The sequence below is a fragment of the Pseudochaenichthys georgianus genome, chromosome 6 (genome assembly GCF_902827115.2).
Source record: "Pseudochaenichthys georgianus chromosome 6, fPseGeo1.2, whole genome shotgun sequence".
NCBI lineage: Eukaryota > Metazoa > Chordata > Actinopteri > Perciformes > Channichthyidae > Pseudochaenichthys > Pseudochaenichthys georgianus.
Genome location: NC_047508.1, coordinates 26,305,272 through 26,319,514, shown reverse-complemented (window position 1 = coordinate 26,319,514; position 14,243 = coordinate 26,305,272). Strand labels below are relative to the sequence as shown.

Here is a 14,243-nt window from a genome sequence, read left to right as displayed (position 1 = left end):
CAGTCCCGCGGAGCTCGTTTTCGGCCATACGCCCCGCGGTCCACTTAAAATCTTACATGATGAGTTTCTTTCGGCTGATACTCCTCCAGATAAAAACGTATTGGATTACGTTAGTCAGTTTCGTGAGCGTCTGCACCATGCAAATTCACTCGCCAGAGAGTCGCTCTCCGCTTCACAAGCGGTCATGAAGCGTAATTATGACCGTGCCGCTGTCCCTAGGCATTTTAAGATAGGTGACAAGGTCCTCGCACTCTTGCCTATCCCCGGCGCTGCGCTCTCCGCCAAATTCCTCGGTCCATACGAAATCCGTGATTGTCTCATGCCCCTTTCACACCAGCGCCTTTTCAGCTCCGGCTCGGAGCTAGAGCCTGAAAAGCGCCGGGTTTTCCAGTTCACACTGGAGCTGCGCCGGCTCTTAGCTCCGGAATCCGCTTCATTTCCAGCTCCAAAAAATTGTCGGTCCAGAGGCAAGAGCTTTGGAGCTAAGAGGTGACGTCGCTTACGTCTCTCTTACGTCGAGAAACTAAACCCACCTCCCATGGGTCGACTGTCATGCCTGCCTACAAGCAGTAGTGCCTATAAACACACTTTATAAAGTCAGGCAACACTAACCAGGCTTCGTGTGATTCTGTTTATTTGTACCTTACTTTGACCATCCGTTCGCTGTTATCGATCATTGTGGAGAGAGGCAGACGTGTTGTTTTGTATTATTGCAGCTATCGGATGCAAGTAGTCAGTTTAGCTTCGGTTGCTATGCTAACATCACCCGTTTTATACCAGAGAAACTTTCATAACAGCGTTGTGATACCAAACAGTGTCAATTCAGACTGACACACATTCACTTAGGCTAAGGGGAACTGGGGATATGCATCAGCTGCTTGTGTGAGTCGGACAGTGAATACTTTAGAGCGGCCGCTGCAGTGTGAGCTAACCGGGAGCTAACGGGAGAATACACTCCGTGGAAGAGCAGCACTGCAGCGGTCGGTAAATGCTGCAGAAACACATTAATAAACAATGAACCACGGCACTCTGGAGCAAAGTATAAGGTTGGAGAAGTCGTTATTCAATTTATTCTGGCTTCGTGTGATTAAAAGCAACACGATCATCGACCCGACGCAGTTGTTGTTGTGAGCGCCGTAATGGCTGCCGTTGGATGGCAAATCAGCGATGTAAACGGTGACGTCATGACGCAGCAAGGGCAGCTCTGGGGCGCCAGTGGGCGGTGTGCACAGAGCGGGAGCTGAAAAGGGAAACCGGAGCTGAAGCAGAAAAGCTCCCGCTCGGAGCTAGAAACTGAAAAGCGCTGGTGTGAAAGCCGCATCAGTGACACAAATTATGTAATTTGTACTCCAGAGAGACGGCGTAAAACGCGCGTCTGTCATGTGAATATGTTGAAGCGTTATTATTCCCGTATTGCCGCTGATAGCCGGCCGGCCGGCCTGGCTAATCAAAGAGTAGCTGTTTCCGCGTTAATCGTTACAGATAGTTCCGGCCCATCTGACGACGGTTTGGTGATGCGTTCACATCACCAGCCGGGTGCTCGGTTATGTAACTCGGAGATGGTAAAGACATTGCCAACTACGTTAGGTCATCTGCAGGAGGGGCAGCAGCATGACATAACCCAGTTGGTGGCTCATTTCACGTGCCTTTTCCATGATGTCCCGACACAAACTAATGTGATAACGCATGACATCGATGTAAAAGGCGCGAGGCCGATTAAACAACATCCGTACCGTGCCAATCCGACCAAGCGTGCGCTTATGAAACAGGAGGCTGAATACCTTGTATCTAATGGCTTAGCTACAATGTAATGTAATGTGTAATGCTCCCGCTACGTTCCAGAGATTGGTGAACACCGTCCTATCAGGGATAAGTAACTGTAACGCCTATTTAGATGATCTCATTGTGTACACGCCCACCTGGGAGATGCATATGAAGATCCTGGGGCAGGTATTCACCCGGCTCGCACAGGCGTCGCTTACGTTGAACCTGGCCAAATGTGAGTTTGGTAAAGCTACTGTCACCTATTTAGGGAAGCAGGTTGGGCAAGGCCAAGTGGAAGCTAAGGTTGCTGCGGTGGCTGAATGTGCGGTGCCCGTCACCAGGAGTGACCTCCGCCGTTTTCTCGGTATGGCAGGCTACTACCGCAGTTTCTGTCGCAACTTTTCCACTGTAGCCCAACCCCTAACTAGGTGGACTACGTTTGGACCCATGAATGCCAACATGCATTTGAGTGTGTAAAGACACTCTTAAGTCACGCTCCTGTGCTCGCTGCTCCCGATCTTGCTAAACCCTTTACACTCGAAGTGGATGCCAGTGCAGTGGGGGCCGGTGCTGTTTTACTGCAGGAGGATGCGGATGGAGTTGATCATCCTGTCTGTTATTTTTCCCGCAAGTTCAACAAACACCAGGCCCGATACTCTACCATTGAAAAGGAGACCCTTGCTTTGTTGTTAGCTCTCCAGCACTTTGAGGTTTATGTCGGGTCCAGTACTTTGCCGTTTGCAGTGTTTACCGATCATAATCCCATCGTCTTCTAGTCCCGCATGTACAATCACAACCAGCGTCTCATGCGGTGGGCTCTGATCGTCCAGGACTACAACCTGCAAATCCGCCATAAGAAGGGTTCAGAGAATGTGTTCGCAGACTATAGTGGTGTGTTCGGTGTTCATTGTGTTATTGTGTGTTATGGTTCACAAAAACCCTGTGGGGTTTTGTCATAAGGGAGGGGGTGTTACAGCCGCTGTTTTCCTTGTGCTGTTAATTCTGTTTGTGTGTGCATATGTAAATGAGCTGTGCAGTTCCTCTGCTGTCATTGGCCGTCCCGTCCTCGCAACATCTGCGGTGATTGGACGGACGTCATCCAATCCCGCCCGCTTCTGCCACGTCATCCGGGGGAGGAGTACAAAGGCCGGCACGGACATTATTCAGGAGGCTCTGTATTGTGGGACAGACGCCTCAAGCCTCTCATTGTGTTACCGCCATATTCTGTGCCTCGTTAGACTGCCTAGCAGTGTGTTAAGTAGGGTTTCTGTGCGAGTACACTGATTAGCAGTGTGTTGTAGTGTTCTGTGTTTAGTATAGGGTTTGTGTGTGTATTGCTTAGACCCAGGTTAGCTTAGCGCCTGTAGATCAGTATGTGTATTGCTTAGACCAGTGGTTCCCAAACGGTGTGCCGCGGCACACTGGTGTGCCGTGAGGCAAGTCCGGGTGTGCCGTGGGATTTTGTGACAACCATACCTTATTATTGCACTATACAACTACACAAAAATAATTATTTTTTAATTTACTATATCAGTACTTTGTAGGTTTATATGTACGTAATCTGCGCGATTTGCGCGTCCACATCTCCACGTGCAGTGCTGCATAAACAAGGCTGTGTCAGCGATAACTCTCGAGGCCCATTATTTTGAGTTCATCCGAAGAATAGACAGGAATGTGCCGGTGAGGTGCAAACTGTGTCCAGGCCAGAAGCTGTTATCCACTGCTGGAAACACCACGTCAAACCTCAACAAGCACCTGCAAAGAACACATGCTATGGTGGAGCTACCGCACACGCTATTTGTTGTTTGTTTATATCACAGTCTGTTCTTCTTCTCTGTCTTCCGGTTGTTGCCTGTTTTGAATGACGAATACACACTACCGCTGCCTGCTGGTAAGGAGAGTTATTGCCACTCACGCATGTGCAGTTCGTACAACAACACGCAGGAGAACACACCGACGCAACAGAGTGAGCAGAGATAGACTGCGCAAAATATACAGATAGCAGGAGACAGAGAACAGCCACGGTCAGATAGGAAAACATTCAGGATCTGGATCAGTCTTATGCGACAATGGAAACTGAACTAAAGAGAACATTTGAAACTTTAGCAGTCTGCGTGATCTGCCTGCAGGGAGGGGCGGGCGAGTAAAGTAACGAGTAAAGTAACGAATTACTTTATGTAGAGAGTAACGAAGTAGTGTAATATATTACTTTTTTTAAAAGTAATATGTAATGTATTACTTTTTTTTTAGTAACGACCCCATCTCTGCTGAAATGTTACATTTATAATTTGTAGTTCAGGACCATGGACAATGCAGCTTCCTTGCATTGACAGTTCTCTGTGCTGAATTTCCTTTGTCTCATTTTTAATGTTGTGACCTGTCTGGTTTAAATGAGTGTGTTGCTGCTTTGATGAAGCCTAATTTGATAACGTTTCAAATTAATTTCTGAAATATTTCGTTAATAAATATTTCATGAGTAATATAGTTGTCTTTGTCACATTTTATTTGGCATTAGTAAATAATTATGCAAATGTACAGATATTTTACATGATATGAGTGATAACACGTGTTATAAGGGCTATTTTACACAATAGGTGTGCCTTGAGATTTGTACTTGTCCTTTGGTGTGCCTTGGGCACAACAAGTTTGGGAACCACTGGCTTAGACCCAGGTGATTAGCACCTGTTGATCAGCAACAGCTGTGTTCCCACACAGCCTCGTTTTGTTTATTATTTTGTTCCACTTTAGAAGTGAGGTACATTTCTTTCCTTTTGTATAATACTGTGCCACTCTCTTTTGGAGTTCTCCTGTTGTTAAATAGTAACAGTTTGGCCCGTTGTTGGTCCAGGCTGTTCGTGTATATCATTTTGTTCATTTACAGTTACAAATAAACCACTTGTAACATATACCAATTCCACTCTGGTCGTGTCGTTTCCCTTTGGTTCCCCTAGCCCAATAGGGAACGTAACAGTAACCTTGTACACTACAGCTCCATGGCCTCCTATGATGTGTCGATTTGTCCTTTCCTTGCCTCTCTTGTCAGTCAGGAGCCTGTTATCTTCCTAGTTTATTTCACTGCAGTCAAACAAATAGACAATTAGTGCATGCTTTTTCAAGTAAGCAGTAAACAGAGTAGTAAAAAAGCAGTCTGTACTGCCTGCCTGTAGCTGTCATTCCTCATTCTACCACCAGATAGTGCCAAAATAATGCACAATGTGTTTTGGATTATTACGGGTGTATTTACAGTGAGAAAGTAACACCTTAACAAAACTACATGGAAAAGTATTCTAAATGATATTAAATGTTTCGATATGCTTTAAATTTGTTTTGTTAATAGATCATGTTTTATATTTAAAAAAAGCTATTGACCCCATTCCTTTTGACTAAATTGTTATTATTTATTTATATTTCCCTGCTGCAACAACAAAAACGTGTTTATATATTGTGAATCTATACATGAAACACCTGTAGCAGGAACTAATATAGAAGATGTCTCAGTACTTTACCAAGTGTATATATTTTTGTGGTCGGTCTGGATACTTTATGTGTTTGGAGGTGATTAGTGATTGGTATTAGATCAGGGGTGCCAGATGTTGAGGGTAAGAAGTGGGTATTGGAACATTGTGGTTGGACTTTGGACATATACTTTAGTAATATCATATATTTATATTTGGTTATGTTGATGTTTATAAAAAAGAACAATAAACATCTTGAAGTTCGGAAGGTAAATCAAGCATGTTCAAATAAAAAAAGGCAATTTACGGTGGCCCTGAAGTGCAAGTCAAAACAACATTTCACAAAACACTACAGCATTTCATAAAACACGACATTTCAAAAAACACTAAAGCATTTTAGAAAACGCTACAGCATTTCATAAAACACTTCAACATTTAACTTTTACGGAAAGGGTATTCCTTTAGGGAGAACACTTCTTGTTTGTGATTGGACAGAGCCAGCCAGAGAAGCACCGCTGTGATTGGTTGTTTTTGCTGCCAGTCAAGAAATGACACTTCGTGATTGGTCAGCACCTGACAACGCAACATGTCCCAAAACATCAGGCGTTAGCCGTTAGCACACAGAGCTCACAGCTCCTCATATCTGTTCAGAAACTGGACAAAAGTTAAACATGTACAAAACACAGACTGTCTGGCGAATACAGTCGCTGCTTTATTTATGTCTGTATGACGTTGTTGTGAGTGTGGACGGAGCAGCTACAGGTTAGTTTAGCCTGATTGATCCGATCTCCATTCAGAAAACACGCATTTTAAATCGTTTTTTGCCTGCCGTCTTGTCAAAGCACTAGTTCATGGTTTTTACTAACCGGTATCAGTATGTTGTTACTTTGGCATCATTTTGAAACGTGTATTACAATTAAATCACGGTAAAATATGTTCATTTTGTTGGCAGGCGAAAAACCTTTTAAAATGCGTGTTTTCTGAATGGAAATCGGATCGATCAGGCAAAACTAACCTGTAGCTGCTCCGTCCACACTCACAGCAACATGATACAGACAGAAATAAAGCAGCGACTGTATTCGCCAGACAGTCTGTGTTTTGTACATGTTTAACTTTTGTCCAGTTTCTGAACAGATATGAAGAGCTGTGAGCTCTGTGTGCTAACAGCTAACGGCTTAGTTTTGGGACATGTTGCGCTGTCGGGTGCTGACCAATCAAGAAACGTCATTTCTTGACTGGCAGCAAAAACAACCAATCACCGCAGTGCTTCTCTGGCCGGCTCTGTCCAATCACAAACAAGAAGTGTTCTCCCTAAAGCAGTGGTTCTCAAAGTGGGGGGCGTTCCCCCCCCTGGGGGGCGCAGAGGCATGCCAGGGGGGGCGCGAGAGACCAGGAGGAAAAATGGTTATAAAAAAAGAAAAAAGAAATCATAATTTGAAAAATTATTGAATCGAAAATAATATGATACAGTACTATTACGTCTGGGTCTCTGTGTTTTATTAAAGCTCGACTGTGTGTGTGTGTGTGTGTGTGTGTGTGTGTGTGTGTGTGTGTGTGTGTGTGTGTGTGTGTGTGTGTGTGTGTGTGTGTGTGTGTGTGTGGAACGAGCCATTTTGTGTGCGCGAGCGAGAGAGAGAGAGAGTACTGGGGTTTCTTCAACAACAAAGTGGAGGAGAGTCCTCTCCTGTCAGACTGAGAGACTCAGTGAGCTAAAGGACTCTGTCAGTGTTATCTCAGTGGGTCTCAAATGTTTTGGTCACCATTAATGTAAACAATTATTTCCAAGGCACACGTTTATATGATCATTATAGTTATACAAAAATAAGAGAATAAATGAAAAACAGGTATGAAATACTATATGACAGTAAAAAAAGAATAAAGTTTAAAAGGGTGATTTGTAAAATATCCATAAAGAAATAGTAAATCTGTTAACAGTTCTGTTTCATATGGGTGTTGAGAGAGGTATCCATAGATCTCTTAATTTTGCTCTCAAAGTGCACCAGATTGATGCTTTTAACTTCAATATTTAAAAATAAATCTTCCCGGGGGAGCATCCCCCGGACCCCCCTATGTGAGGTCCACACACCACCTGTAAAAATAGCACTTGACCCCTGCTTACACCTATATGCCGTGAGCTGATATCGAGCCTTCATTGTGACAGTCGCGGGTACACTGTGTATATGCGTGGGGAGTGTTGCAGTAGAACATTCCACTGTAGCGACCAGTACATTAATGGGAAACCCTAAATGTTTGAGCACCCGAAACGTCAAGCTACCCCACAGCACCCCCAAAATATATCTCTGGCGCCGCCACTGAGCCTGACTATTTGTGTTGGGGGGGGCCCGACTTTTTTTTTTTCTCCAAAGGGGGGGCCTGATAGAAAAAGTTTGAGAACCACTGCCCTAAAGGAATACCTTTTCCGTAAAAGTTGAAATGTTGAAGTGTTTTGTGAAATGCTGTAGCGTTTTGTGAAATGCTGTAGCGTTTTGTGAAATGTTGTAATGTTTTGTGAAATGCTGAAACATTTTCTGAAATGTCGTTGCGTTTTGTGAAATGCTGTAGCGTTTTGTGAAATGCTGTAGCGTTTTGTGAAATGCTGAAGCGTTTCCTGAAATGCTGTAGCGTTCTCTGAAATGCTGTAGTGTTTTGTGAAATGCTGAAGCGTTTTGTGAAATGCTGTAGTGTTTTGTAAAATGTTGTTTTGACTTGCACTTCAGGGCCACCATAGAAACTAGTTTAAAGCATAATATTTAACAGCAGCTAATAGATGTGATTTGCATGAATTACCTCCAGATGGCAGTATCCTCTATCAAATAACAGCATATTTCACTGACTAGCCGATCCTTAACCAGTGGGGCTTTCACAAAGTATTGCATTGACATGGTTACCAGAGATCTCCATGTATGCATGTGGTTCTCTCTTATAGGAATGCTAAAGGGGCTCAGGGTTAGCCTATTATTAAACATTTTAGTGAGTGCATTTTTACTTTGGACCCAAATAAGTATGTTTAAATTATTTGCTAAAATTCATGTCTGTATGGAGTAAGTTATGCAGGTCCATTGGGAATGTCAGGTTATTACTGTAATAGGTAAAGTAAAACTGTTGCAATATTCCCGAGTTAAATTAAGTTTATAATGGTTCCAAATGTGAGTGATGTAACCATATAGAGCCTACGGAATGTGTTGGTGTTGCCCGGTGTCTCTGGCTGTAGGGAGAGGTGCATGCTCTGTGAAGTTCTGTCTGACAGATGTTATTATTACTAATATCCATTTCTAAGATTAAACATGAGGAGATGTGTAGCAGTGCAGGGATTAGTCTGACACCTCTTCCTTTTCAGGATATAGTGTGATATGTTCCAAATGAAAAAATAAATAAAAATTGAATGGAAATGTCTGCAGTATAGTACTCCATCCTCTTTGCTATTATGTTCACTTACTCCACAACACCTCTCCAGTTCTCACCATTTACTTACTTTTCTGCCTCCCATTAGCAGGTGCATCTGTGCCTCTGCTGGGGGAAATGAGTGTGAGAAAGGTGCAGATGTGGAGAGGGTGAAGTGACACGGAGCGAAGGGAGGACAATGGTGGAGAAACTGAGGGAGGAAGAGCAACAGTGCAGTGAGAGCAGGGGGAGAGGTGGTGATGGGAGAGACAAAAAGAGAACTGGAGGGAGGGAGGAGGGGGAAGGGGAGAGGACACAAGAGATGGTGTGTGGTTGCCAGGCAACGATTGATAACCAAATCCCCAAGCATCTCGCCTGTGCTGCCCTGCCCTCCCTCCAGGCCTGAATTACACACACACACACACACACACACACACACACACACACACACACACACACACACACACACACACACACACACACACACACACACACACACACACACACACACACACACACACACACACACACACACACACACACACACACACACACACACACACACACACACACACACACACAGTTAGGTTTGTTTTCTGGCTTTCTTATTCAATTATTCAATCAAAGTGTTGATGTTCCTAATTTAAAATGATAACAGAAACTATGATTATATATACTTCACTGGTGTGGGAGATTATATGTTTTATAATTTGTACACTCTTGTTGGGATGCACGGCATATCACAGAATCCAATTTTATAAAACAAGTATGATTGATGGCACTGAGATTTATTGGGCTCTTACTGTACTTTGCCCATAAGATTGTACACTATATGTGTGGAATCAATAGATCTGTCACACTAGCATTGAATCCCATGTGGGACGGCTTCTCTGCTTGCTGCCAATCTTACTACCAGGATGACTGATAGAGACCGCCAGAGATTGTGCTATCAAAGCCAGTAAATTCTCCCATTCCTCCAGGTTGCAGGGATTGAAAGGTTGACGGGCATTTTAAAGAGCCAAACCTGAATCTGTATTCAGCGTACGTGCCGTTGTATGTGTGGTACCTGTGGTCGGACCCTCCTTTTAGCAGATGTTTCTTGGAGGTAAAATAAAACAAATTGTTGCTCCAAATAACAAATGCTGTGCACCTTGAGTAAAGGAAACAAACACATAGTGATGCTTTGGAGCAAAACATAGAGAGGTAATTTAAATATCACATCCATTGTTGTTTTTTGGGTTATATTTGCCATACCAAAATAAGATTTGATAATATAAAAAGTGGGTGTAATCAAAACGGCATTATATGTCAAAGCACTAACGAGTCATATTAGGCTACAAGATAAAAGGAGCATATGTAATGTGGAGTAGGAGGGGAGACAGCAGTGTACATGTGTGAGAGAGAGAGAGATTGAGAGATTGAGGGAGTGTGTGAGAGAGAGATCCAGCTCCAGTACCTGTTAGAGCGCCGGATGGCCGGGTGATCAGATTAGAGGTGTCAGGGCTCGTTAATCTGACAGGGAGCGACATACTGCCACTCACGCTGCTGCTGCTCGCCGCTCCCATACACAGGCGGCGGAGGGTAGCGGAGCCCACTTGGTGTTGATGCGCGTCGGGGAATTTCCCCCTTTTTTTTTAACAATGGATACCTGCAGGGTACGATACTGGGTGTTTCTGTTCCTGTTGTGGCAGGACGGGTCTTTGGCATCGCAGTTTCCAACACAGCTCATGTAAGTATGGCCCCTTTAATCCCATGTTCTGGTGTGCGCACTCCTGGTTTAAAGTGCTCGTCGTTCAGAGATAACTATCAGGCTATATTTAATGAGACAACCACGGTGGGAGAATTGGATGGACAGGTCATTTCATTCATGCATTATTGGTGATTTTGAAGACAGACACTAGTTCAGTTTTGCTCTGGCTGCTCCTCAGGCGGTTTTATAGCCTACTGTCGGTTACGGTAATCAGCAGTTTGTCGCCGGTAGATGTCTGCGGCCACTCCGTGACAGCTCGTCTATGAAGTTGTTAAGGAGTTATAGGGGCTTCTGGACTGTTCATTTAATTCAATAAAAAATAAAAACTTGGCCCTTGTCGTTGTCCTTACAACTTTGGAAGGTCTTGTAGGTCCTTGACGTTAATTCATACTTGATAATTTATCAAGTTTGCTACACAAATAGGGCAAAACAATTTTATGATCCATTTTCAAAATCAGAGATTGGACTTCTTAAATTGTATGCCTTTTTAGCAGGGACGTGCACAGACATTTGGAGGGGCTATTGCTCTAAACTGGAAAAAGGGCCTCCCCCCGATAAAAAACACAAGACCTTTTGAAAATTGTAACTTGTTTTTAATGTAAAAGAAACCAAACGATTATTACATCAACTAAATTGAACAGTAATTCACATTTCATAACAAAATAAGCTAAGGTGACTACTTGCATTCGGTAACTTGATTTTAAAAATGAAAACCAGGGAAATGTTTTGTTTTGCGGTCCATATCTCATCAAAAATATCTAATGTTAGTAACTATTAAAGACAAAATGGAGAAAATGCTGTTCTAATGTAGTTTGACCATTGTAACTGCTGTGCAGGCCTCTAACTAATTACCTTAAATAAACTCAATAATTAATGAAACCAGTTCAATATACACATTATTCTTATCATTCTTTATGAGCGCAGCCAGTAACGGTAAGGTATCTAGTTACTTATTTATTTAGTATTCCATAACTTAATAACAGAGATGGTCAAACTAAAGTGGTAGAGACATGGCAGAAATCCTACAATGAAGCAGGACAGTGAAGTGTTCACCCGTGAGAGGGCGATCAAGAAAAGAGAGCGAGCGGCCCGTTGAGGGAGAGATGAAAAGACACAGAAAGACAGAAGCACAATAACAAAGGCTATATTTAGGTGTTTTTTTGTAAATAACCGATCAAGAGGAAGTAAAGTCCCCTGGTTTGTCCCTTATACCCTAACTGCCATGAGACAACTCAAAATCAAGTTTCCAAAATCCGACACTGAGGTGGTCTTAACCATAGATAATATATATAAATGGACGTAGGGTCCGTGACGTCACCCATAGGAATCTGCAGAGTTGCCGTGAAGCCCTTAGTAGGCGGAGTCGGCCACTAACGGCTCGACAGTGACGTCAGAGTTCAACTTCCGCCTGTTCCAAATAAGGGCAAAGAGGCGGAGCCGAGGCAGGACCTGCTGCCACCGAGCTGGAAGTTCCAGAGCTAGCTGAAGCTACCAAGCTAAGCTAACATGCTCCCCATCTGCACACTGCCGTCGCATTTTACGTTTCTAAGGTAAGCGGACATAAAACTATTCAGCAAAACTATAAATAATAATCTAAGTTATTGAGTTTTTAGCATAATACTTCAGAATCTTAAAACCCCTTAATGTTTGTATGCAATTGTGCTAAATTCAACACTGGAATCAAGCAAATATTAATATGTTTGCATGACATTAGTTATTTGTATTTTGATATCACTTAATTATACGTTTTAGTCAAGCTAAGGTACATGTGATGGTAGCTAGTTAGTGCTCTTACCTGTGAGGCCTCCTCCAAACAGCATAATAACCAGACTGTATCATTAAAACTAAGTACCAGTTCTAGATCCTTGACTTTAGACAAACAATTCAAAAGACAACATGTATTTAAAGACCAATCTTTATTTGAATGTGCCTCTTAACCTGATATATTAGTTATACAGTAATAGTATTGACAATCTAAAAAAAACTGAGCAACTCAACAGTCAACTTTATGTTTCTTATTGTCTAAAGCATTTATTATTTTCATTTTCCCCCTCTCATATTCAGTGTGGACGGATTGAGACAGCATGGTGTCCAGAGAGCTGCAGAGACTTCAGGGAGAAACCTCCGTGTGATGGACTTCCAGTCTGTTGGTGTGGAGAGGACTGAGGGTCTTTCCTCAGCGAGGAGGACCAGGCCTGATAGAGGAGCCCATGCTGGGCACAGCTCATACCAACTGCACAGGCCTAGTCTGTCACGTTATTTGACTAAATGTGTTTACTTATAAATGTAATAGGTTTACACCTTCTGTCCATATGTGCTTTTTATTTAAAACATTTGATTAACTTTTGGTTCACATTTCAATAAATTGTATTTGTATTTGCACTCCTTTCGTCCATTATTCTTACTGAAAATGTTAGATTACACATTCACATCGGACTGAAGATTGGCCCCATTTATTTGTGATGTTGCAAACTCTGCGGTACAAGGCACAAGTGATGTGAAGCTCATAAAGTGAGGCATATAGAAATAATCAGCTGATGGAGTGTCTCATAACATCAGCTTTTAATGTTCCTCTTGGATGCTCTTCTTGACCCTCAGAGAAGGAGAAAATGTCGTGTCTTTCAGGCATGTCCTTTCCTAACAAAAATGACAGGAAACATAAAACATATTATTGCAGAACAAGTGTGTTATTTATGAAAGCGTTGTGTTTGTGTGTTTAGGGGCTGTAGATATAATTATTTTGTAATTGTAATGGTTTTTTTAACAGTGAGCAATCAGATTATGAATGAACAGTATGAAGTTCATCAACATTGAAATATATGTTATTATCAAAATAATATTTAACTGTTACAAAACGTAGTGCAACTGTAGAAGCTTGCTCTGTTGTCTCACTGAAAGAATAACTTTTACCACGTTTTTACAGACAATATTGAGAGATACATAGTAGCAGTTCTCACTGTGTTAAATATCTTTGCCTTCAATACATTAAATTAGAAAGCTGACAAAGTCATATTGCTAAATATCTAAAATGTAACTTTTTGCATGGAATAAACCCTCAACTTAACTGATGTGTAGGTGATCTGGTATTTAGTATTGTGTATTGGAATGTATATCAGTGTATTCAAGTCAATACTTCATTCATTTAAACCAATATCTTTCTTGATTCTTTGTACAGTATGACAAAATAGTCTTTGTACCTGAGCTGAAGTTCACCGCTGTGAGGAGTCCAGTTCTGTCTCTCACTCTCTGGTCCAGCCTGTCTGCATCACCTGGACACCTTAAACAAACAGATATATATATGTAAAGTACCATGTGTACAAACAATATGACTGATTCTCTTCTGTTGAACATGTTGGATAGTGTATTGTCCGAGTCAGGGTCCTTTTTATTTTACTGTAACTTTGGAAGTTGTGTTACCAATGCTTACTGTTTATTTGATACCCATTTGGTAATGCAATTAATAAAAACAATAAGGTTTGGGTTCGTTCTTCAGATGACTATGACGTTAACGTGTAAGCTCGATAATGAACTCCAGCTCAATCAACCATATTGTAATATCTAAGTAATCATCTTGAAATATGACATTAATAATTGTAATATACACACATCTTATTGTGAGGTTGATTTCACATACACGACATTAGCTTGTCTACATACTTGAGCATAGCCAATTTAAATTAACCTTAGATGCATACAGTTCTACCTACATAATAAAATATCTCTAAATTACAAGGATGTAACCTTATTTTATCAACCTCAAACAGAAGCCGTTTGTTCAACAGTATTATCCCACTTAACACTTGTCTATTTCGTTTTAACCTTTATATATACAGTCTATTATTTTAACTTGGAGGCTACGATTACAATCGTTAGCACCGATGTAGCTACCACTA

At 42.0% G+C, this 14,243-nt stretch overlaps 1 protein-coding gene and 1 long non-coding RNA gene across 2 annotated transcripts in view; both read left to right on the top strand.

Moving 5' to 3' along the window:
• The first annotated feature begins 10,116 nt into the window (after positions 1 to 10,116).
• Positions 10,117 to 14,243, top strand: part of LOC117448686 (voltage-dependent calcium channel subunit alpha-2/delta-1) — a 100,909-nt gene continuing 96,782 nt past the window's right edge. Inside the window, exon 1 of the mRNA XM_034086033.1 lies at positions 10,117 to 10,329. Within this exon, the coding sequence (XP_033941924.1) occupies positions 10,205 to 10,329 (125 nt within the window). The 5' untranslated portion in view covers positions 10,117 to 10,204. The remainder of the gene's footprint in view (positions 10,330 to 14,243) is intronic.
• LOC139433997 (uncharacterized) lies at positions 11,802 to 12,732 on the top strand. Its single transcript, XR_011643397.1, has 2 exons — positions 11,802 to 11,900; positions 12,415 to 12,732. It is a non-coding gene; the product is annotated as an uncharacterized lncRNA (long non-coding RNA).